Source organism: Mesoplodon densirostris, chromosome 10 (assembly GCF_025265405.1).
Source record: "Mesoplodon densirostris isolate mMesDen1 chromosome 10, mMesDen1 primary haplotype, whole genome shotgun sequence".
NCBI classification, from domain to species: domain Eukaryota; kingdom Metazoa; phylum Chordata; class Mammalia; order Artiodactyla; family Ziphiidae; genus Mesoplodon; species Mesoplodon densirostris.
Window position 1 is genome coordinate 102183223 of NC_082670.1, and position 26068 is coordinate 102209290.

The 26068-nt window shown below is 37.3% G+C and overlaps 1 protein-coding gene across 8 annotated transcripts in view; it reads right to left on the reverse strand.

Moving 5' to 3' along the window:
- The window catches only part of RAD18 (RAD18 E3 ubiquitin protein ligase), a 114624-nt gene that overhangs the window by 52848 nt on the left and 35708 nt on the right, over positions 1 to 26068 (reverse strand). For 7 of the 8 annotated variants that reach the window (XM_060110951.1, XM_060110950.1, XM_060110948.1 and 4 more), the window contains 3 exons: positions 19897 to 20234; positions 15857 to 15956; positions 10875 to 11059 (listed from right to left, as the gene is read on the reverse strand). In XM_060110951.1, coding sequence (XP_059966934.1) covers positions 10875 to 11059; positions 15857 to 15956; positions 19897 to 20234 — 623 coding nt within the window. Of the gene's footprint in view, positions 1 to 10874; positions 11060 to 15856; positions 15957 to 19896; positions 20235 to 24690; positions 24750 to 26068 lie in introns of those variants that run through there. The other variant, XM_060110953.1, reaches the window with a different exon arrangement.

The following is a 26068-nucleotide window of genomic DNA, read 5'->3' on the forward strand; positions in this document are numbered from 1 at the left end:
TATAGCCAATATTAATTACATGGTGTTGCTCAATGTACCCTGGTTATATAAATTCTTAACACTGAAGCTGGACGATGGGTATACATGAACTCCCTGTCCTGTCTTTGCAATTTTTCTGTAAGTCTAAAGTCATTTCAAAATAAAAGGGTTTAAAAAAAAAAACACAGAGTTAAAACACTTAACTTTTACACATGCAATTTCAGTTTAAAATATAACTGGAAGAGTACAGCAAAGTCATTTTGCTCTTTCCTTTGAGGATACAGGTATAAACAAGAGTCCCAATGGAATATGAAAATTAATGTTAGTGTGAATTCTACTCTTAGGGGATATCCACTGAAACTCCAATGTACAAAATGTTACAACAGTCTACTTCTCAAGGAAAGACAAAGGTCTACGAATACTAGAGGGTAGATGGCCTTGACTCCAGAATTTTTGTCAGTAGGTGTATTTACCAATCACATACATCAAAGAGATCTGAAATACACTCCATCTCATATATAAATACCTTTGAATGCAAATAGCATGAAATTCGCCAATGCTATCCTTCTGCCTACTAGGCCAACATATTAAGACTAAAATACACATATAGTATAGGGGAAAAAAACTACAATCCCTTACACACATTTATACATAAAAAGATACTATATCTAGAATTTGCCTCAAAATAATCCATGGGGGGAAGGGATGTAAATGACAGACAACATGCAATTAGGCATGAGTTGACAACTGTTTGAGTCAGGTAACAGGTAAATAGGGGAAAATCACCATATTCTTCACCGTAAGAATTTAAATTCTATAGAACTTATAAATAATCTCTATTAAAAAGTTTTTTACAAAACTGACAGCCCTCGAGAGGATCATTTAAGAATGCAATTACCTCATTTCAAAGTTTGTTTTTCAAGCACTGAGAGGTACCTCTTGCCTCCCTAATATCATAAGAGCAGTAGAAACAATGTAAACAATCTCTCCCTCTGTGAATCATGGTGTAACAGGAAAGCAAAGGGACCACTTGCTTTCTACCCAATCCACTAACCCAATTATCACTCAAGTTAGAGAATATCTGGCATACTCTCTTCTAAGGTATTAAGGAAACTGTACTAGGATTAGATGCAATTTAGGGGCTTAAATCTTTCAGGGAGACTTCTGATTCTGTTTGTGATGTAAAGAGCTGGATATAGTGTCATTCTCACCCTAACAATGAGAAAAGGCTGGATAACCTATAAAACTGTAACTTTACTCGAATCCAACAGGGTCACAGGGAAACCAACTAGCCTAGAATCTAAGGAAAGTCAGGTGCCTTAGAGAAGAGAGGGGTCACGAGTACTGGTTGACATAAGAAAATAAGGATTATCTTATCGCTGAGTAAGAAGATTTCAGATAAACTTTTTTTTTTTTTTTTGGCCACACAGCAAGGCATGCGAGATCTTAGTTCCCAGACCAGGGATAGAACCTGTGCTCCCTGCAGTGGAAGCACATAGTCTTAACCACTGGACCGCCAGGAAAGTCCCTCAGATAAACTTTTTGATGAACTGCAAAAGGCCAAGGGTGAACCAGCATGAAAATATAAAAATCTTGGGAATATTAGACACAAGGGGACTCACACCTATTCCAAGGTTTTCTATAGACCTTACTGGATACTCTCAAGAACTACTGGGGGAAGGATAAGAAATTAGAAAAAGTATCCCTCCGGATACAGGATTGGGAAAGAACAGCCCCCAGTGCAGGAAGGACATGAAAAGCCCCATCAGATTTTTAACCCTAGGAAACAAAAGCATTAAGCCACTGAGGGAAGCTCAGCAAAACTGAAGTCGCCAGAGCACAGGTAAATGGAGAAAAAGTAAACAAACAAAATCCTCTACTCCGGCAGAAGGGTCAGGAAACTACCCTGGGCCCAGACCACTAGAGGACCCTTGTCACTTGGGGAGGCACAGGATCACTGAGAGAGACCCACCTGTGAGACCCAGAATCAAGGGCCTGCCTAAGACAGAGGCTAAGCTAGAATAACAGAGAACAACCTCATGTTCCCTACCACAGAGCCAGGACACTCCAAGTGACAGGTAACTGTAATCAGCCACTGGGAGAGAAGTGAGCATGGAAAGACTCCTTAAGACACAGGTTCACAGGGAAAACCTAAGTGCGAGTGATACAGGTACATTTTAAAAACAAACAAACAAATTTCTGGTAGCTCAGGCACCGACCTAAAAAGCACAAGGGATATGAAAGTGGTGGTCAAACGAGGACAACCACAGCGATAACAAAATCCAAACCAATCAACCACACACAGTGAAGTCCTAGCAGAAGAGGAGACAAGTCCATTTTTTAGTCATTCATACTATTTACTTCAGCATTTAGAGTCTCACATATTAAGTCTGGTTTTCAACCAAAATTTACAAGATATATGAACAAGCAAGCAAACAAACAACAATAACAAAACCAAACTCAGATATCAGTTGCCCAGATGTTACAACTACCAGACATGGAATTTAAAATAACTACGATTAATATGCTAAAACATCTAGTGGAAAAGATGAACAACATGCAGGAACAGATGGGGCAATTCAGGAGAGAGATGAAATCATCAAGAAGAATAAACAGAAATGTTAGAAATAAAAAAACATTAGCAGAGATAACTTGACCCAGCTAAGGAAAGAATAGGTGAACTTAAAAATGGGATCGATGGTATTACCCAAATAGAAACAGAGAAAAAGGGGGGAAGAAACCACAAAAAAAAAAAAACAGAATAGAGCAACTAAGAGCTGTGAGACAATATCAAAAGCCCTAACACACACGTAATAGAAATGCCAGAAGAAGAAAAAAGGGAGAGAAAATATTTGAAAACCTAATGGCCAGAATTTACTAAATATAATGAAAGATGTCAAACCACAAATGCAAGAAGCTCAAAGAATATCAAGCAGAATAAAATAACAAAAAACATAACAAAACAAAAATGCAACAATATACATAGACACACAAAGAAAATCTTGAAGCCAGTGAGAAAAAGGGGTAGACCACACCCATAAAAGTCATATATTACATCATACTGCTCATCAAAAACTATTCAATCCAGAAGACAACAATGAAGAATTTAAAGTGTTGGGGAAAAAAACCTACCAACCCAGAATTCTATAGCAAGGGCAATATTTTTCAAAAGTGAAAGAGAAATGAAGACTTTCTGAGACAAACAAAAACTGACAGAATATATGATTAGCAGATCTGTACCAAAAAAAGTGTTAAAGGAGTTTCTTCAAGCAAAAGAAATTTAAAACCAGAAATTCATCGCTGTAAGAAGAAACAAAGTGTTAGAAATGGTAAAAATGAAGGTAAATATGAAATATACTTTTCTTATTTTTAACTACTGTAAAAGATAATTGTCTGTTTAAAGGGAAAACAATAGCAACGCCTTGTGTTAACAGCATTTGACAACAACAGCACAAAGAATTAGGGGCTTTGGGAGTAAACTGTTGTATAAGGTTCTTATACTACAAGCAAAGCAGGTTATTATCTGAAGGCAGACTGTGACTACATAAAGGTGTACCCTGTAAACCCTAAGGCAAACACTAAAATTTTGAAAAAGAGGTACAATAATAAGTCAATAGTAGAAAGGAAATATAATTTTTAAAATACTCAATTAATCCAAGATATTTTTTTAAAAAAGGATAGAAGGAACAAAAAGCAGATGGAACAAGCAAAACAACTAGCACGATGTTAAGTCGAAAGCCAACTACATCAAACGTAAATGGTCTAAAGGCACTAATAAGAGCCAGAGAATGCAGACTGGATTAAAAAAGAAAAACCAAACAATATCCTGTCAACAAAGAACCCATTTTAAATAAAAGGCATAGATTCAAAATAGGTTCAAAACAAAGAATGGAAAGCGATGTATCCTGTAAGTACCAATGGAAAGAAATCTGAAATAGCTGTATTAATATGAGGTGCGAGAGACTCCAGAGCAATGAATGTTATCAGGGACAAAGAGGGAAATTACAGAAAGGGGTCAAGTCACCAAGAAGACTTAACAATCCTAATGTGTTTGCATCTAAAACAGAAATCAAAAATACATACAAGAACAAGAACTTGTTTCCAAACAAGACGGCCTAGATTCATGTCTCTTCTCATTTCTCATAATCTTACCTGCAAAGTATAACTACAAACCCTGGATATAACAGACAAGGTTAAGAGAATTCTGAAAAGTGGAAGGAGGAAAATGGACTGGCTAAGGACCTCAGAATTTGAGGAACAACACTGTGGTAAGTTTCCCGGGTTTTCTTTTTATCTTCACAAAATCCCAGACTCAGCCTGCAATCCAGAACCACCAACACTCACAGAAGAAAGAAAAAAAAAGTCCCAAGAAAAACCTATTTTAAGCAAAGGTCAGTTAAAGGAAGAGATCAGAAACCTTTCTGACAATATCGGACCTACTCCAGCTAAACCCTGCTGATGCTCCCAGCCTGCCACACAAACTTCTCCCCACACTTAGTTAATTTAAAGACCTGTAAAATTAAAACACAGGTACTATATTTACTGAAAAAACTCTGCATATAATCTGCAGTTCAAACCCATGTTGTTCAAGGGTCAACTGTATATCTCTTTAAAGCAGTTTAAATGATATATCTGTTATTAATTTCTCATACTTAGAAGAGGAAACTAAATAACAACAATAAAAACTGGAAACAAAGGGCTTCCCTGGTGGCACAGTGGTTAAGAATCTGCCTGCCAATGCAGGGGACATGGATTCGAGCCCTGGCCCAGGAAGATCTCACATGCCACAGAGCAACTAAGCCCATGTGCCGCAATTACTGAGCCTGTGCTCTAGAGCCCACGAGCCACAACTACTGAGCCCACGAGCCACAACTACTGAAGCCCATGCGCCTAGAGCCCATGCTCTGCAACAAGAGAAGCCACTGCAATGAGAAGCCCGTGCACTGTAATGAAGAGTAGCCCCCACTCACCACAACTAGAGAAAGCCCGCACGCAGGAACGAAAACCCAACACAGCCAAAAATAAAAACAAATAAATAAATAAACTTATCTTTTTAAATTGGAAACAAAGTGAAACAAATGAACTGTCACTGTATTATTTCAAATAACATAACCACAATAAAGGGAAAAAATAACTTATGAACACAGTAAATGACTATGTACCCTTAATGCAGGTGACGGGGGAGGGGAGAGGGAAGACTGGGTAGAGAGAACTAAAAAAAAATCTGGAATTCTTTCTCTGGTTGCAGAGAGGTGTAGTAGTACAGATGAAGCAATTCTGAAATGATTTTAGATATATTACAGAACTGAACAAATTAGTAAACGTGCTGATGCTACTGAGAGGGAAGATTCTCCCTGTCGAAAAAGGGAAATAGAAATATGAAATACAGAAAGGTAAAGAAGACCTCTGTGGGGCTGGATTGAAAGTAAAGGTATTGGTATGTTCTCATGATTTCTAATATGTATAAGTGGATTTACATGCATACATATACATGTAGTATACAGGCATACATGCATGTGTATGTATACACATATCCATGTATGAATATGTATATGTGTGTATATATTCCTGAGTTCCATCTGCTGAAAGAGTCTAGAAGCAAAGGTACCAGGTAGCAATGAGCATAGCTGGTAGTCTTATCTTGTTTTCCCCTCAAAAGAGCCAAAGCTTCTCAGGGAAATGTCTGATTCCAGGGCTGGGACAGGGAATCACTACCTTGTTATGCTAGAAATAAGGAAATGGTAAAAAAATAATAATGATAATAATGAAAGTATGGCATGAGGACCAAGGATCAGCATGGAGAAGCTCCCGCTGGCCAAATCTAGAAACATAAACACCAAAATGATTAAGGATGGAAATAAGCTATAAATCTGTGAATCCATATTGATAATAGACAAATTAAATACAAGAAAGGAAGGCTCCTGTTTTCAGAACCATGGCAGGTGTCAACTGGCAAATGCGGAAGGAAGGCTAAAATTAGAAAATCAACATTGTGCAACTACACAGAAAAGACCAGTTCAGGTAAAAATTACCAAAGAATGCTAAATACAGGCGTGAGATTTTAATGAGGTTTAGAATATTTAGATGGTATAAAAGTGTCTCTCTACAGATTTCTTACTAGGAGTAATGAGGAAACTACACAGTGAAGAAATCGACAAGGTGATCAAACCTGCCATCACAAATGAAGGGCACAAAGATGTCAAATACCTCTAGATGTGATATTCTGAGAAGGACAAAACATCACTCATATAGTATTCTGGCCACAAATGCACAACCTGAACATAATTATAAGGAAACATAGGACAAAGCCAAAATGAGGAACATTCTATTTGGGGAAAAAACCCAACAACAACAAAGACTGTATTCTTTTAAAATGCCAATGTCAATGTCATAGAAGACAAAGAAAGGCTGAGGAATTGTTCCAGACTGAAAGAGACTGAGAGGATATTACAACTAAATTTAATAATGTGATCCAAAACTGGATCATGTACTGGAGGGGGAAAAAAAATCCATAAAGGCTATTACGGGGTCAACTGCTGAAACTGGAATAGAGATGATAGATTAAAGAACTATTTAACAAAGATGAATTTACTAAAGTTGATAACTGTACTGCAGCAATAAAAGAGAATATCTCTTTTCTTAGGAAATACACAATGAAGTATTTAGGAGACAAGATTATACGCCTTATTCTCAGATGGTTTAAGAAAAAAATGTGTATATAAAGATATACACAAACACATATACATTAATAAAGAGAGAGAAACAATAATTCATAAAGCAAATGGGGCAAAATGTTAACAGGTGAATCTGTGTAAAGGGTACATATGTGTTCTTTATGATAATGTTTCAACCTTCCTATAAGTGCAAAATTATTTCCAAATAAAGTTTTTTTTAAAGAATGCAAAGCTAAGACTTTTTCAGACAAATAAAAGTGGAAAGAACTTGTCTCAACACATGTGCACTACAAGAAACATTAAATGAAGATTTTCAGACCAAAAGAAAATGACATCAGATGGAAACCTGGATCTAAGCAAAGAAATAAGGAATACTATAAATGGTGAATGTGTAGGCACATAAAGACTTTCCTTTTCAATTTTTAAAATTTCTTTCAAGGAAAATTGACAGTTTAAAGCAAAAATGGTAACAAAGTATCATGAGGTTTATAACACATAGAAGAAAAATCTATGACAATAAAACCAAGGATGGAAAGGGTAAGGTCCTTATGTTAAACACGTAATACAATAATATCTGAAGGTAGACTGTGATAAGTTTAAGATGCACGTGGTAAACTCTAGAACAATTGCTAAAAGAAATTAAACAGAGGTACAGCTAATAAGCCAACAATGGAGATAGAATAGAGAACTAAAAAATAATCTAAAAGAAAGCAAGAAAAGAAAGAAAAAAACAAAGAATGGACAGGACAAAGAGAAAATAAAGAGCAAGATGGTAGACTTAAATCCAACTAAATAGATTAAATGAAAAAGTTTTAAATTCTACAATTTAATGGTATATCTTGTCAAATTAAGTTTAAAAAGCAAATCCAAACCACATACTGCTTACCAAAAAACACAGTTTAAATAAAATGACACAGTATGTTTAAAGAAAAAAGTGAAATAAGATTATTATTTATGGAATATTACCAGAGACTAAAACAAATATGTCATAATAATGAAAAGGTTAATTCATCAAGAAGACATAACAATACTAAATGTACATACACCTCATTACTGAGATTCAAAATGTAAAGAAAACAGAGCATACTGAAAGGAAAAATAAAAAATCCACAAATACCCTTGGAGATTTCAATAATCCTCTCAGTACTGATAGAATCAGTAAACATAGCATAAGTAAGGATGTAGAATACTTGAACATACTACCTAGCAACTTTACATAACTAACACTACAGATCATTGAACAAAAAAACCCAAAATTTTCAAGTGCTTAAGGAACACTCACCAAGGAAGACCTAATGTTGAGTTATAAAACAAGTCTCAATAAATGTAAAAGGTCCGAAATCATACAGAACTGCTTTAATGGAATCAAATTAGAAATGATTAAAAAAATATATATCTGGGAAATATTCAAATATTTGGAAATTGAAAACACTTCCAAATAACCCATGGGTAAAAGAAGAGATCACAATAAAAATTAGAAAATATTTTAACTGAATGAAAAGGAAAATACCAGAGAAATGAAAGCACATGGCTACATAAAAATCTATAAGACCATGTTTATAGTAGCTTTATCCAGAATAGCCAAAAATTGGAGACAAGCCCAGTTGCCTATTAATAGTCATTTAGTCATCATTTCAGCCAAAATCTAGAACATTTCCTTCACCCCCAGAAATTCTTCTGCCCCACTGCAGTAAATTCCCTCCCCCTTACCCTCAGGCCCTGGGACATACTGATCTCTTCTATGTCCCTATAGTTTTGCCTTTTCTAAAACGCTAAATAAATGGAGTTTTAAAATTATACAGTGTGTTGTCTTTTGTATCTGGCTTCTTTCACTTAGCACAATGCTTTTGAGATTTATCCATGTTGTTGCAGTTATCAGTAGTTCATTTTTTGTTTTTTGGGGTTTTTTGGCGGTACGCGGGCCTCTCACTGCCGCGGCCTCTCCCATTGCGGAGCATAGGCTCCGGACGCGCAGGCCCAACGGCCATGGCCCACGGGCCCAGCCGCTCCGCGGCATGTGGGACCCTCCCAGACCGGGGCACGAACCCGTGTCCCCTGCATCGGCAGGCGGACCCCCAACCACTGCACCACCAGGGAAGCCCAGTAGTTCATTTTTAATGCTAAGCAGTGTTCCACTGTACGGCTGTACCACGATTTGTATACCCATTCACCTATAAATAGACAATCTCAATAAACAACAAAGCTGGAGGAACTACATTACCAGACAGCAAGATCTATTACAAATTACTCATAAAGTAACTAAGACAGTGCACTACTGGCACAAGGATAAATAAATGACCCAATGGAACAAAACAATGTCCAGACCCACACATATACGGTTAGCGGATTCTCAACCAAGCTGTACCAACAATTCAATGTGTAAAGGATGGTTTTTCAATAAATGGTGCGACATCAATCAGCTATCCATATGGAAACAACAAAAGAATCTCTCCCCTTACCTCGCAACGTATGCTAAAATCAATTCCAGATAAACTGTAGATTGAAAGGTAGAAGCAAAAAGAATAATGCTCTTAGAAGAAAACATGATCTTGCGGTAGGCAAAGACAAAAAAGTACTAACCAATGGGAAAATGCAACGAATTGGATATAAAATTTAAAACTTCTACCTCTCAAATGAAGACATTAAGAGAGGGAAAAGATGAAATTAAAGGAGAAACATATATACACCCAGCAAGATGTGTATCCAGAAAAATTCACGTACCCCCACAAGTAAATCAGGAAACAACAGATCCACGGCACAGAAAAATAGGGCACAAGACTTAAATGGGTATTTCACCAAAGAGAATATCCAGATGGCCAATAACAATATAAAAATATGCTGAACACTACAAGCCATTAGGGAAACAAAAATTAAAACCATAATGAGATACTACTGTGGACCCACCAGAATGGCCCAAACGGAAAATTGACAATATTGATGTTGTTAAGGATGTGGAAAAACTGGAATCTCATACCCTCCTGATGAGAGCATACATTGGCACTGAGTTTCTGCCTGTATCCATGAAAGCTGAACATCTGCAAAAACATAATTTGGGGCATAGGTATACGTATCCCCCAAACATGTGTGCCTACGAGCACCAAGAGACCTGCAAAAGGTTACTCATAGCAGCATTATTCTTAAAAGCCAAAGAGTGGAAAAATCCAAATGTCCATCAGCCACCGAATGGACAGTGTAATATATTTATATAATAGAATATGTTACAGCAACAAAAATTTTTAAAAATCACAACTGTACACAAAAATATGGATAAATCTTATAAACATAATGTTGGAAAAAAATGAAATCAGACTGAGAAGAATGCATAAGCTACTTATTATTCCATTTATATAAAGATAAAATACAGGCAAAAATAGGCAAAAAGAATATATGGTTTGAGAAGTCAAGAAGGTAGTCATCTGTGAGAATGAAGGTAGTAGTGATTGGGAGGGGGCTTCTGTGATGCTGGTAGTGATCTGAGTAGTGGTTTCAAAGGCACTTTCCCTTTGCTTTGTGATAATTCACCAAACAATATATTTACAATTCGTGTAAGTTCCTATTTGCATATTATACTTTAGTTTTTTTTAATTAGGCAATTCCATCCATATGCTAATAACTGAAATAACTCCAAGATTTGTGTGTGGTTAAATGGAAAAAAACAAACTATTAAGCAGTATGTATGTCAAATTAACATTTTTATAACAATAATGATCAAGGATATATTTTTGTGTATAACAACCTTAATAATCTAATGGTAACATTTATTCAATGCTGACTACTTGCTAAGGTACTATGCTAGGACTTTACATGCATTTTATCATTTATTCTGCTCAAAAACACTATGAAGTAGGTAGTATTATAACTCTTACTTTATGGGTGAGAAAACCGAGGTCAGATATAATAAGTAATTTGCCCATAGTCACCCAGTCATAAAGTTGCAAAACTAGGATTATAGGCCACACTCTCTAGATCAACCTTCATATTCATGAGAAGCCGGCGGCAGTGGTTGGTTGTCTCTGAGAAGGGAAGGGGGACGGAGAGGCAGGCTGAGAGAAAGGCTGGCTTATCACAGGACACTCTAGGTACCTTCGGAAGGAGTACATTTGCGTACCTTACCTATTATCAAAAATGTATTAAAAATTTTTTCTGTGATTTATAACCACTAAGCCACACAAAACTGCTTTACCCAGAGGATAAGCACAACTCATTGTTTAATTACTTTACCTGATTTAGGATGCAAAGCATCACACTGGGCATTGTACATGTGTACAAATTCTTGGTGCCTTTTAATGAGCTGTTGTTTATTTCCTTGAACAGATAATCCATGCTGTTTTAGCTTTTTCTTTAAATCTCTATCTGAGAGCAAGTTATATACAGTTTTGGGCAGTGGCTTCCTCTTGTGAACAGAGCTGAAAAGGGAGAAAAGAGATCACTGAGGTTTACTGTGAATTATCCAATGCTTTTCGTGTAAAACAGTCATTTTCCTTCTGACTCAATACGAAGGCGACTGGGAGAATAGCAGAACCATTAACACAAAAGCAGGAAAGAGAAGGAGGATTAAATTTACAAATAAAGTTGACAGTATTTTTCTGACAGTAATGCATCTAAAGTGGCAGTGGGACATTCACATAGAGGGGCCTAGGTGGCAGCCAAAACTTAGACAAAGTTAGTTTAGGTCTCAGAGAGAGGCCTGGCCTAAAGATGCAGACCTGGCGCTCATACAGAAGGCTTGTGGACTAAATGCTATGAGAAATTAGGGTCATACTTACGTGAACTTCTTCACTTCTTCACCTATTTAAAGCATGCTTTTCCTAAAATTTGTCCATGATTTTCACACAAATCTCTATAAAACCAGCTATCTCAGGTGATTAGAGTACAAATGCTATGGCGGGTCAGGATATGGATTTAAGAATATCATCATATACAGCTTCTTTAAAAAAATTTCTGATGCATAGCCAAAAATGCCCGCTTAGGCCCAAGGCAATCATTTTGCAAAAGCACTAGATGACATAAAAGAAGACTTGTTGGGATGGTTAGCTTTACCCAACTCATTACACCAATGGAAAAAGAATTCAGAGTTGATGGGTAGGTAGTATTCTTATGGGATCATCTTCAAAAGAACACAACTGAAAACAACAGCAAGAAACACAGCACTGTTTTTTTTTTTTCCTCCAACTTCAATTAACTATATTAACAAATATATAAGGCATTAAGAAGTGTACTGGCAAAATCCCCACCTGGCTCTTCACTGTATTTACATAACGAATACAATGATAAGCACTCAGCTACAATTTTAAGTATGACAAAGCTCTATCAAATGACTTTCTTATACTCCCTCTAAACACCAATTAAGAAACATTATTTCTTTAAATAGAATATGTAGAAGTCAAGCTACCTAAGGGTATCAATGACTTGAGACAATTATTTAAACAGGAAACCCAGAGTGGATTTTAATCTATTTAGTCTGATTATACCTGGTTCTCTAAGTACATCACCTGGCTCACCACTATGGCAATAAAGTGCTTAATAAAAATGTATTCAAGGTAGTCACTACAACTGCAATCATTTTTAGATGAAATATCAAAACTTCAGGTAAAAATTAATAGGAACTTGAAAGTAATAGGTTTATCCAGAAAAACAAGATTTTACAAAAGACTTGCATATAACTAGCTGGCACAAGGCCATGCTACTCAAACTTGAGTGCATCTCAGAACCACCTGGAGAGCTTATTTAAAATGCAGTTCTCAGTCGCATGGCCACACCACCCACCAATTCTGACTCAGCTCTTTAAGTGGAAACCTAAAATCTCTATTAACAAGGTTCCACGTGGAAATCTAATGCAAATGGTCCAGAGACCACACTGAGAGGGAAAGAGTACAGTTGAATACAGACTGAAAACAACCAAACATTTCTCTATTACCCAACAGTACCATTCCCTGGCTAGGTTATTTCTTTTATGCTCTATCAATATGGTCTAAAAGCCAGAAATAACTATATAACTGCAGAAAGACCTGTAAACCCTCAACAGATTACATTTTTCTGAAAATTGCTCTTCTTATAATGACAGACAGCCTATTGGACCCTACAACACTGATAAGATTATGGCTAAATAAAATCACAGAAGGTAGCGAGAGCTGAAAAACCTTTTGTAGGAGTTTATACAAGAATACTGTGAGGGATAATTCAGTAAGTCTGTACCTAAAACATTTTTTAAATTTTATTAAGGATAGATGATAAAACTTAGGACTGTGAAATTCTAATGGAAAACTCTACTGTTCACTGGCATTTACAATGAAAAGCACCAGCAGAAATCAACAATTTCTGTCATGAATTTTAAAATACGAAGCCTGATAAATGTTTCCCAAAACATGAAAATGCTACTTTACCTTTCTTCCATGGTTTGGTGAAACAGTAATGCATTTTAGGGTCCTAAGAATCTGAGGACATCAAAAGGAAGAGTATTCTTTGAATCAACTGTGATATGAATCTACATAGAATGGGTTAAGGGCTGTCATCCATATTAAAGAAGTGGCCTGTCGGGGTGTTGTGGAGAAAATTTTTTAAATGTCAGAGATTCTTTTATGTGACCAGACCCCAGGACCAGGATGTAACTAAAGAGAAAGGTGGTTCAATGTCTCCCTAAGTGTATCTCCACAAACACTAGCTTGGCAAGATGAGTTATAAGGACAAAAAGGTTTTAAGGTCAAATAAATTTAGGAATTACTGGATTAAACAAAATTCAACAATTATGTTTGACGAAGGAATTCTCAGAGCCTTCAAGACACTAACTTACACAGTGACTCTTTCCCTAAGAGAGAGAGAAAGAGGGAGTGAATGCAGTGCTTCTAAATTGCGCTACAGAGTAATCAGCAGGATTATGGTATTCCACGGAGCCTGTCTGGAATCACTGCTGGAATTTGAACTTAATTACACACGGAGGAGTACGTCGTTGGATAAACTGACAGAGCGAAGTGTGTTAGAAGAAATACAATGGATGCATCTAGAGAAAGAGCAGTCCAAGCAAGATTATCAGTACCGATTCCTTACTCTTCAAGGAGAAAATGCCCAGCTTCTGTAGTCCCAACTCACTCTTCAGGAAAAAACATTTCTAAAGAGAAAGGCAGGTCATTAGATTCTCACGGCTTAAGAGAAATAATCCTCGTGATGATCCAGCTTTATTCCGAATCTCGACTAACTAGGCAACCTAAAAATCTAAATTTTATTCTCGTCAACAAACATACCCACTAGGAGTGAGTACTGGGCACGCAGGACCACACAGGCATCTGTCGCAGGGACCTGTGGAGGGATGTTGGGGCCTGAAGGCCACTGTGGATACGAGGCAGGGACACAGAGGGAGGTCAGGGAGAGGAGCACAGTCCCCAAGCCCTCCAGCTCCACTTTAACGAAACAGGGCCAATTCTCTCTCTTTTATATGTTATGGTTCACTGTGCGTTTTCACTTGCAAAAAAGGTTCTGCTCGGGGAAAGAAGTTAACTATCAAGTTAAAAACACGACACTAAGAACTGTTAATTGGTGCCCCCCACTGTAAATTAATAAAGCATCACTGTGCTTTATATGTTAGCTTCTGTAAATTATAACAGCCAGAGTTTGTCCCTTGGAACCTGCACTGACTCCAGACTTACTCATAAAATCTAGTGACACCATTTTAGCTTTACTCACAAAAGAACAGTAAAATAGTCCTGTCTTATCAGCATGGTTTTTGGCACTCTTCCAAGTTCTTCCAAACAGACCAAACGTAAGAGCCAATCATTCTGTTCATTCCCACCTCCCGGATACGATTAATTTCTTCAATTTCCGCCCTCTCCTTTCCAGATCTCGGAATTATCACCTATTCTCTCCCTCTTCCATCCTGTTTCAGAAGAAGGGTTCCTTCTGTATGTCAAGGATAACTGCATTACTGGACTTTTGATCTCTTGTTCTTTATATCATCTGCTCTCTCCCTGGAGATAGTAGAAGGAGGCTAAAGACTTATATAATTGCTATTTTAAAAAATAAAATCTTCTCTGATCTTGCTCCTTAATCCTTCCCCAAACTACCATCTCATCTCTCCTCTTCCCTTCATCACCAGACTCAACTAATTTGCGGCTTCTGCTTCCTTATTATCTTCATTATCACTGATTCTTTAACACCCTGCAGGTTAACTTTGACTACAATTTGATTCCTAACTTACAAACTTACATGTGTAACAACAGTGGCCTAGTTTAATAAACTATTGTGATTTTGATGTATAAGGGGAGGCAGAATAGTGTGAGTTTAGGTGCAGATACTGGGTTGACAACTTAGTTATCTCACCTGGGTAGCTAGACGGGACGGACACACACACACACACACACACACACACACACTCTCTCTCTCTCTCTCTCTCTCTCTCTCTCTCTCTCTCTCTACATTTCAAACACACCCTTTTGAATCTGCCCCACAGACAAACTATACAACTGCAAGCTTCTACATATGCAATAACAGAGAAAACCACTGACTTCAAAATGCAAGCCTACTGGTTGCATCCTTCCAGAACAAAAGGGTGTTAAGAGCAGAGAATTTGACTTTCATTCACCACTGATTCACCAATGCTTTGTAGAATGCCTGGCACACAGTTATGTGCTTAATAAGTATTTGTTGAATGAATAAATGATTCCATATTTTCTAAAAAAAAAAAAAAAAAAGACCAAAAAAAAAAAATACCCTTTTGTACCTTTTTTCTTTTTAATTTTTACTGGAGTACAGTTGATTTACAATGTTGTGTTACTTTCAGGTGTCTTTTGTCACTTTTACTGTCATGTGTATATAGTATGTCATATGTATATCGTAATTAACTATTCAGAATTTTTGAAAAAGCTAGATTTTACAAATTTAAACTTCTGAGCTTCCTAAGAACCAAAACCAGATTTGATGTGTTCTATATTCAGAGTCTAACCTTGCTTTCTTGGGCCAAGGGCTTTATGGTAGTTCTAAAATTCTAAGAGAAGAAAACAAGTTTAAAAAGAACTTAATTCTAAATCACTAGTTTCTTGTTAAGTCAAATTTTATTAGCATATAATAAAGTTAATTATATTTGGCAAGGTGGGAGTTGAGGAAAGAACAAGGAGAGAGATGGACAAGGAGAGCCAATGGAGTTGGCTCATATTTTATAAACCATAGGCAGCAACAAGCTAAAGTAGCTCAACAGTTATGCTTAACTTTCTTACCTTCTGAGGCTTTCTTTCTTCTCTTCACGTGATAAACAGCTGTCTAAGTGCTTATTAATGTGATTTTCTGGAATATGAACCCCACAAACAGGACAATCCACTGTATTTTTCAAAAAGAGAAAGAGATTTTATTATTTGTGGAAAGAGCAAAAATAATACAACCCAGCATCTTTCAGCAACTAAGATAAAAAAAAGAATCCAACTTTAACATGCACTTGGAAAAGCAGAAGAGAAAAAGGACACCTCAGGGCATCAGGAGTAGAATAGACTGCTTACTGGGTAAGGGCTACATTGTGGAAAGTCACATAATTAGAATCCGGGGCCTAGAGGAAGAGACTGTGAAGAAGTTTGGAAATCTGTTTTTTAGAAAATGCTTTAGTTAAATCTTTTCTACCAAGGCGTGACAAAGCTATAAAACTAATATTAAGTTTTCCCATCTTAGGACCCATTCATCTTTAGCACCGAAGCAATCCTAACCACCTGAGTAAGATATACCTGCCACAGGAGGAAGGTGAGGTGAGGGTATGTACAGCTAGGGGCACATGGGATCTTAGTTAGTTCCCTGACCAGGGATTGAACCCAGACCCTCGGCAGTGAGAGCACAGAGTCCTAACCACTGGACCACCAGGGAAGTCCCAGAATTTTTTTTTTTTAACTGAAGTAGTTGATTCGCAATGTTGTTAGCTTCTTGTGTACAACAAAGTGATTCACTTATACATATATATAGATACATATATCTATTCTTTTTCATATTCTTCATTATGGTTTATTACAGGATATTGAATATAGTTCCCCATGCTATATAGTAGAACCTTGTCATTTATCTATTTTATATATAGCAGCTTGTATCTGCTAATCCCACACTCCTAACTTATCCCCCTCTCACTCTCTTTCCCCTTTGGTAAACATAAGTTTATTTTCTAAGTCTGTGAGTCTGTTTCTGTTTCGTAGATATGTTCATTTGTGTCGTATTTTAGATTTCACATATGTGATATCATATGGTATTTGTCTTTCTCTTTCTGACTTGTTTTGCTTAGTATGATAATCTCTAGGTCTATGCATGTTGCTGCAAATGGTATTATTTCATTCTTTTTTATTGCTGAGTAATATTCCATTGTATATATGCACCACATCTTCTTTATCCATTCATCTGTCAATGAACATTTAGGCTGTTTCAAAGTCTTGGCTATTGTAAATAGTGCTGCTGTGAACATAGGGGTGCATGTATCTTTTCGAATTATAGTTTTGTCTGGATATATGCCCAGGAGTGGGATTGTTGGATCATATGGTAACCCTATTTTTAGCTATTAAAGGAACCTCCATACTGTTTTCCTCAGTGGTTGCACCAATTTACATTTCTACCAACAATGTAGCAGTGTTCCCTCTTCTCCACACCCCCTCCAGCATTTGTTATTGTAGACTTTTTGATGGCCATCTGACCAGTGTGAGGTGGTACCTCATTGTAGTTTTGATTTGCATTTCACTACTAATTAGCAATGTTGAGCATCTTTTCATGTGCCTGTTGGCCATCTGTATGTCTTCTTTGGAGAAATGTCTGTTTAGGTCTTCTGTCCATTTTTTTTTTTTTTTTTTTTTTTTGCGGTACGGGGGCCTCTCACCGTTGCGGCCTCTCCCGTCGCGGAGCACAGGCTCCGGACGCGCAGGCTCAGCGGCCACGGCCCACGGGCCCAGCCGCTCCACGGCACGTGGGATCCTCCCGGACTGGGGCACGAACCCGCGTCCCCTGCATCGGCAGGCGGACCCTCAACCACTGCGCCACCAGGGAAGCCCCTTCTGTCCATTTTTTGATTGGGTTTTGTTTTTTCATTATTGAGCTGCTGCATGAGCTGTTTGTATACTTTGAAATTAAGCCCTTGTCAGTCACATCATTTGCAAAAATTTTCTCCCATTCCATAGGTTGTCTTTTTGCTTTGTTTATGGTTTCCTTTGCTGTACAAAAGCTTTTAGGTTTGATTAAGCCCCATTTGTTTATTTTTGCTTTTATTTTATTTTATTTTGGGCCGCACCAGGCAGCTTGTGGGATCTTAGCTCCCCGACCAGGGATTGAACCCAGGCCCTCAGCAGTGGAAGCTCTGTGTCCTAACAATTGGACTGCCAGGAAGTTCCCCTATTTTTGTTTTTATTTCTATTGCCTTGGGAGACTAACCTAAGAAAACACTGGTATGATTTATGTCAGAGAATGTTTTGCCTATGTTCTCTTCTAAAAGTTTCGTGGTGTCATGTCTTATATTTAAATCTTTAAGCCATTTTGAATTTATTTTTGTGTATGGTGTGAGGGTGTGTTCTAACTTCATTGATTTACATGCAGCTGTCTAGCTTTCCCAACACCACTTGCTGAAGACACTGTCTTTTCTCCATTTTATATTCCTGTTTCCTTTGTTGACGATTAATTGAGACTGTCAGCATTTTTAAGCAATAAACCATTTTTTAATCAAGGTGTGTATATTGTTTTTGTAGACATAATGCTATGGCACACTTAACAGACTACAGTATAGTGTAAATATAACTTTTATATGTACTGGGAAACAAAAAAATTCATGACTCACTTTATTGTGATATTTGCTTTACTGCAGTGGTTTGGAACCAAACCCGCAATTTCTTTGAGGTATGCCTATACAAGTGTAGTGTTAAAAAGTGGAAACACAATCATTCTGAAACTGTTTGATGGAGTTAAGGGACCTGTGGAGGTATCTCAGGGCCTAGAGGCCACCGTGGCTAACAGGCAGGGATGCAGGGGGAGCTCACATGGAGGAGCACAATCCCCAGACCTTCCACATCCACTTTAATGGAGCAAGGCCAATTTTATCCACTTTGTATGTTATGGTTCACTGCAAGATTTCGCTTGGAAAAAAGGTTTTGCTACAGGGAAAATGTTATCAACTTAAAAACATATAATAAGAAGTGGCAATTAATTTAAAAAATTGAAAGAGATAAGATATCCTAGGAAATGTAAGTAAAAAATTCACATAGCCATATGAAATTTAAACACTTGAGTACTAAGAAACTAATTTCAACCTAAGTTTAGTAACCACTAATAGCCCTGCACTGAGTGTGGTATGGGCGTACCAAAAATAACTAAGACAGAGTTTCTACCTAAAAGGTGCTCTGAACTTCACTGGCAAGAAGATATAGAAACAAGAGAATAAACAAGCTGACCTAGTCATCAAAAGTTAAGCCAACTATACACAAAACAGTCCAGAAAAGAAGTGCTGTAATACTTTAGTAATGTGAGAAACCAATACTATGTAACATAACCAAAGAATGGTTAGACCTGGATAGAGTCTGGAAAGGTGGAACAGGGTTGGCAGACATTTGTAGCAAAGGGGCAGGTAGTAAAGATTTTAGGCTTTGGGGGCCAGATGGTCTCTGTCACAGCCAATAAACCATGGAAGGTAGCATGAAAGCAGCCATAGACAACAGGTAAACAAATGGACATGGCTGTGTTCCAGTGAAGCCTTGTTTACAAAAACGGGCAACAAGCCAAATCTGGCCTGCAGGTTGTACTTTTCCAATGCCCAAGTGTTTTCAAGGAATAGTGGGGAGATCAGCTTGGCTATGGCAGAAGGATTTTGAGAGGGAGAGGTGAGAAATAAGGTCAGACAGCTAGGGGAGTGGTCAAACTGTCTAAGGCTATAAATGCCACTGAGAACAGCTTGGAAGTGTTCAAGTGCTGATATCTTAAGATAAAATGAGCTCTTTAAGGTTAAACTGGAACCGATATAAAGAATGAGGGGGGAATGAAAAGCTGAAAAACAGAAAGGTACGCCATACGTGAAGTATGAACTAATTAAAACGGTTTCACTTTTCCAGCCGTCAGCCTGAATTCCTATTCTTTGAGGCAGAAAGAGAACACATCTGGAAGCACTGCCTACATCCATCTCCGAGGCTGTTACAAGATGAAAGCGGGTCTGCCCTTTCCCATTCCTTCCCCCTCAAAAATGCTGCTTATATATTATGTCATGTGGGATGAGAAGATTTCTCTTAAGTAAGAAAACAAACATGTGAAAATAATTTCTTACCTTTAGTAACTTCTTTCAAGGCCGATGTAGAGGGTGTCTCAGGAACACTAGCCTCTGAGAAACCTGGAGCTGACTTTTCTATGGAAGGCGTCCCTCTGGTCTTTGCAGAAGAGCTCAGCTCTTTTTGAGGGCTGAATTTGCTTTCATTCTCTTTTATCAACAACTCTGACACAGAACCACCAGCTTCTCTAATCAAGAAGTTCTCCATTAACCTGCTTCCTTGCTTTAATGAATGTCTGAAGGCTACAGAAGTGTGCACTTTGGCAGCAAGTTTCTTTGAAGAGGAAGAAGCAGAAGAGATGGGTGGTGACTCTAAGGCAAACTGCAACAGATGATTCCTTGAAGCATAGAAAACATAACAGTTAATTAAGACCTCAACTTCTGTATACATAATAATCTAACTGACATAAGCTGTGTTCTCAACACTTGTTTCTACGAAATATAGAACTTACTCTATAATGACAACAAAACCAGTGTTTCTTCTAGACTAAAATACAAAGCAATAAATCTGATTTTAAAAGCAGTTCATCTGTCTATAAAAAATAATGGGAGGACTTCAGATTCTGGTCACAAAGAATAGCTCATATGAGACTTACTCTCCAACCATAAATAATTTTAAATCTAAACAGAACATATAAAACTGTCTGTAAGCATGGACTATAGTCAACATGGGTGGAAGGAACAGAGATTAGAGCTCTGGGCAAAGATCACTAGGACTGGAGGGACAGGGTGCTGGGCAGGGAGTAGCCACAGAATACCCTAAAAGTATGCTGAGAAATGCTCATCAATTCCTGATCATCTTCAGGGCTGGAGAAGCATAAGACGAAGCCATAGGAGGCCTGGCAGGAAGCAGATGCCGGGAAGCTGATATTCTAAAGGTCAATGCTGGAAAGTTGTTAGAGTTTGAGCCCAGCCAAAGCTGAGAGATTTTGGTAAAGATCCTAGACGTTCAGCTGAAACCCCACAAAGGCCACGGAAGGACCACACTCTAGAAATAGAAACAAAAGTGAAATAGAACAAATCTAACAAAAAACTAATCCAAACCTTGACAGAATGAAAGTGAAGAGCTAGTAATTTAACTGCATGTCAAAACAAAATTCAACGTTTTTCAAAGGAAGGTAATTCACAGCCTCTATAACATGACATCCACGTTCAACAAACATTTAAAAATTACTAGACATGCAGAGAAATTAGCCACTATCAAGAGATAAAATAGTCATTAGAAGCAGATCCAGGTGATCTGAATGGCATTAGAAGAACTTCAAAAGAACTATGATGAATATGTTAAAGAAAAAAGAAGAAAATAATAGACAAATGAATTTTTAAAATTGTATGCTGTAAGAGGGAATTAAAATCCATCCCAAAAAAGGATAAAACAAAGAAAATGAAACCTAGGCACATGATAATCAAACTGCTGAAAAATAAAAGAATAGAGAAAACCTTGTAAACAACCAGAGAAAAATAAGACACACTACCTACTACCTCTAGGCACAATTCCCCAACCTTGGTACTATTGACACTGTGAGTCAAATAATATGTTGTTGTAAGAGACTGTTCTGTGCCTTGTAGGAATGTCAATAGCATAACACCCCTGCCCCAGGTTGGTACAACCAAAACAAACAGATATCACCAAATATCCCCTGGGGGAAGAGGTAAAGAGAAAGCAAAATCACTCTCAGTTAAGAACCATGGCTCTAAGGAAATAACAGTAAGAAATATCAGTGACTTGTCAACAAAATCTATGGAAGCAAGAAGATAACAGAATGACATCTTGAAAGTACAGGAGGGCTTCCCTGGTGGCACAGTGGTTAAGAATCTGCCTGCCAATGCAGGGGACACCAGTTCAAGCCCTGGTCCAGGAAGATCCCACATGCCGCAGAGCAACTACACCCGTGCGTCACAACTACTGAGCCTGTGCTACAACTACTGAGCCTGCGCTCTAGAGCCCACAAGCCACAACTACTGAGCCCACATGCCACAACTACTGAAGCCTGTGTGCCTAGAGCCTGTGCTCTGCAACAAGAGAAGCCACCGCAATGAGAAGCCCGCGCACCACAACAAAAAGTAGCCCCCACTCGCCACAACTAGAGGAAGCCCGCGTGCAGCAACAAAGACCCAATGCAGCCAAAAATAAATAAATAAATTTATTTATTTAAAAATTTATTTTTAAAAGAGTACAGGAAAAAAAAACACAGATGAATTCTATTCCCATTGAAAATATTCTTCCAAAATGAAAGCAAAATACATTCTCAAGCAAACAAAAGCTAAGAGAATTCCTCACCAAGAGACAAGAATTACTACAAGAACTGTTCTTCAGCTTAAGGAAAATAATCGTAGATGGAAGCACAAAAAAATGTCAGCAAGGCTCGAGAAAAGGTAAATATGTGGTTAAATTCAAGAGTATTGACTTTTAAAAAGCACTAGCAATGGCTTGTGGAATTCATAACATACATGGAAGTAAAATAACTCTAACATAGCAAAAAAGAGGCATTAAGATAACGCAAAAATATTATAAAATTCCTGCATTGTTCAGGACGTGATAAAAGTACTAACTTATGGTTAGTACTATAATATGTTAAGGATGTATTTTGTAATTTGTTCAGTAAAGACTAAAAAGAGCAACACTAAGAAGTATAACGCAAAAACTTGAGATAAAATAATAAAAATAGTCAAAAAAAGGACAGGAAAGGAATAATTTTTTTAAAAAGAACAAATGGACAAAGAGAAAACAGAGAGCAAGGTGGTAAACTGTAATCAATTAAATGTAATGGATACAGACGCCAGTTAAAACACAAAGCTTATCAGACTGGATTAAAATATAAGATGCAATTATATACTATTTAAAAGAAAACACTTTAAATATAAAGACCCAGGAAGGTTGGGAAAAAAAGGACAGGAAAAGATGTACCACTCAAACACTAACCAAAAGAAAACTGATGTGGCAATATAGTGAGTCTTTTTAATAAATGGGGCTGGAGCAAATGAATATCTGCTGAGAAAAAATGAATCCTGACGCTTACCTCCATCATACCTAAAAGTTAACTTGAATAGGTTCATAGGCCTACCTATAAAAGCTAAAACCACAATTCTATGAAAACATCTTTATGACCTGAGGTAGGCAAAGATTTCTTAGGCAGGATTAAAAAAAAAGTTATAATCATTTTATAAAAAAGAGAAAGAGACACAGAAAGAGAGAGAGAAAGAAAGAAAAAGAGAGAGACAACAGACTGGACTTCAAAATTAAAATGTCTGTTCATCAAATGACACCCTTAGAAAATGAAAAGGCAAGCTACAGACAGGAAGGAAAATATATTTGACCAAAATAAAGAACCACTAATTGATAAGAAAGAGACAAACAATGCAATTTTTAAAAATTGGGTAAGAAACCAGGACACTTCACCAAAGATAAAAAGAAGAGTCAATAAGCACATGAAAAGGTACACTAGTCATCAGGAAATGTAAATTAAACCACCATGAGTTACCATTTCACACCCAATAGAATGCTTACAACTAAAAGGACTAACAGTACCAAATATTAACCAGGATGTGGAGCAACTGAAATTCACTGTGGTCCAAACCAACTGGAAAACTGTTTGCCAATTCCTTATAAAGTTCAATATACATCTGCCCTATAAGCCTGCAATTCCATTCCTGGATATATACCCAAAAGAATGAAAATAGATGCCTACACAAAGACTGCACACAAATGTTCACAGGAGCTTTTACAATATTAGCCATAAACTGGAAACAATTCAAATTCATCAATAGAGGTATAGATAAGCATATTGTGCGTATTCATACAATGGATACTATTCAGCACTAAAAAAGAAAATACTGACACAAGCAATAACATAGGCAAATAACAGAAATAGTATGTGAAGCAAAAGAAAAGAATAAACATATACTATATGATTCCACTTACATGAAGTTTAAGAACAATCTATGATGATAGAAACCCAAATGGTCTATGGGGGTGGGACTGACTAGAAGCAGAATAAAGAAGCCACGGTATGGAAATGTTTCATATCTTGACCATGATGGTAATGACACAGATGTATGATTATCAGCATTCAATGATCAAAGTTCAAACGTACTGTACGTATTTCATTATATGTACATTTTACCACAGTTTTGAAAAAATCAAGAAATAGAAAGAATAAAAACAATAACAATAATTTTTTTTAAATCTCACTGATATACTTTTGAAAAAGGCTACAACTAGAAAGACCAGGAATAACAACTGTTGGTGAGGCTATGGAGCAACTGGAACTCTCATACTTCACAGTAGAAATGTAATGCTTTAACCATTTGGAAACTAGCTTTAAAGATACCAGCAAATAGGGCCTCCCTGGTGGCGCAAGTGGTTGAGAGTCCGCCTGCCGATGCAGGGGATACGGGTTCGTGCCCCGGTCTGGGAGGATCCCACATGCCGCGGAGCGGCTGGGCCCGTGAGCCATGGCCGCTGGGCCTGCGCGTCCGGAGCCTGTGCTCCGCAAGGGGAGAGGCCACAACAGTGAGAGGCCCGCATACCACAAAAAAAAAAAAAAAAAAAAAAAAGATACCAGCAAATAAATGAATGCCTACTCTCTGACCTAGCAACTACACTTCACTTCTAGATATATGCCAAAAGACATACATGCCAAAAGATATGTACCAGAATGTCCACAGCAGTAGTATTCATAATAGATAAAAAACAGAAACAGCCCAAATGGCTGTCGATATGGAAACAGGGAAAAAATAATCCATATACTATCATTTGAAATCAAAAGATCCAGAAAAAGACCAAATGCTTACCACAACGACATATTTTTTTATCGAATTTCCCTTTCTCTGCTGGCTTGACGTCAATAAAACTACTCTATTAACACTCATACCACCTCGAGGTTAGTTACTTCGCTGGGCAGGAAATAATACAAAAAGAAAAAAGCAGTAAATATCTTATTCTGCTTTACAGTTTTACAGAAATCCACAAAAACTCTATTTACAACAAGATATCCTGCTTTATATCATATTTAATTGCCAGTCATAATCTGAATGCTTTGATCCTTTCAAATATGTCCTTAGACTAATAGGAATATCTACTATTTTCAACATTATTATTAAATATTTTTAAATGAATAATCAGGGTTGAGAGAGGGTGAGTAGATGTGTAGAAGCTCAAGAACGTCCATAAGCTGATAAATGTTTAGGGCAGGTGATGTGTACCTGAGGGTCATTATACCATGTTCTCTATTTTTATATATATTTGAACTTTTCCACAATAAAAAGTTTTTAAGTGAATGAATAAAAGCTACAGTGGGAGAAAGGTTAAAAAAAAATTCAGGATCTTCATCTTTGCAAGGAAAGAGAAATAAAGTAAAAGTAGAGAACCACAATCATTAAGTCTCTTTTCCTTCTAGGATGTGGATTTGGTACAAAGAAGGTTCTAAGAAAAGCTTTCATCTCATTATGACAAAGTAAAAGACACACTCTCCAACTAATGGATAAAGCTGTCACTGATAAATCACTTCCATGCTGCTACACAAGTATACCTTTTCAGCTAAGTGTCTACCCTAGAGATAACTCCTTTTTGCTTTTATTCACAATTCAGATGAATTTTAGTCTTCCAATTTGATCTCTTACTTCAACACATGCCAATAAAGAACGTGGCAGACAGTTGCACCACTGCAATAATAAAATTATGCCCCATGCTAAAATTAAAATTCATTAACTTCTTCAGCTGCCTGCTAATCTCAGCAGTGGAAATATAATAGAGAACAAAATAGTTTCTGTCCTCATGAAGTTTACACTATAGTAAGGGAAGAGAGAATAGACACCCACAACATATGTGAAAATTACTATGAAAAAAAAGGAAGCCGATGAAGCCATGAATTAGGAGAGGATAAGCTTGATACTCTTTACAGGATGGTCACAGAAGACTTCACTGAGAAGATGCCTATGAAAAACACAGCCCAAGAAAGTAGAGGATTAAACTGTGTGGACATCTAGGGAAACACTTTCACTCAGAAATAACAGTAAGCACAGAGTCTCTAAGGTCAGAGTGTGATTAACATGTCTGAGAAACAGGGAGAAGGCCAGTGTGACGGGAGCTAATTGACCTGGGTGAGAGAAGCAGGCAAGGAAGTCAGGGAGCCTACTCTGTAGGGCCCAGAGGACTGCCATCGAGATGACT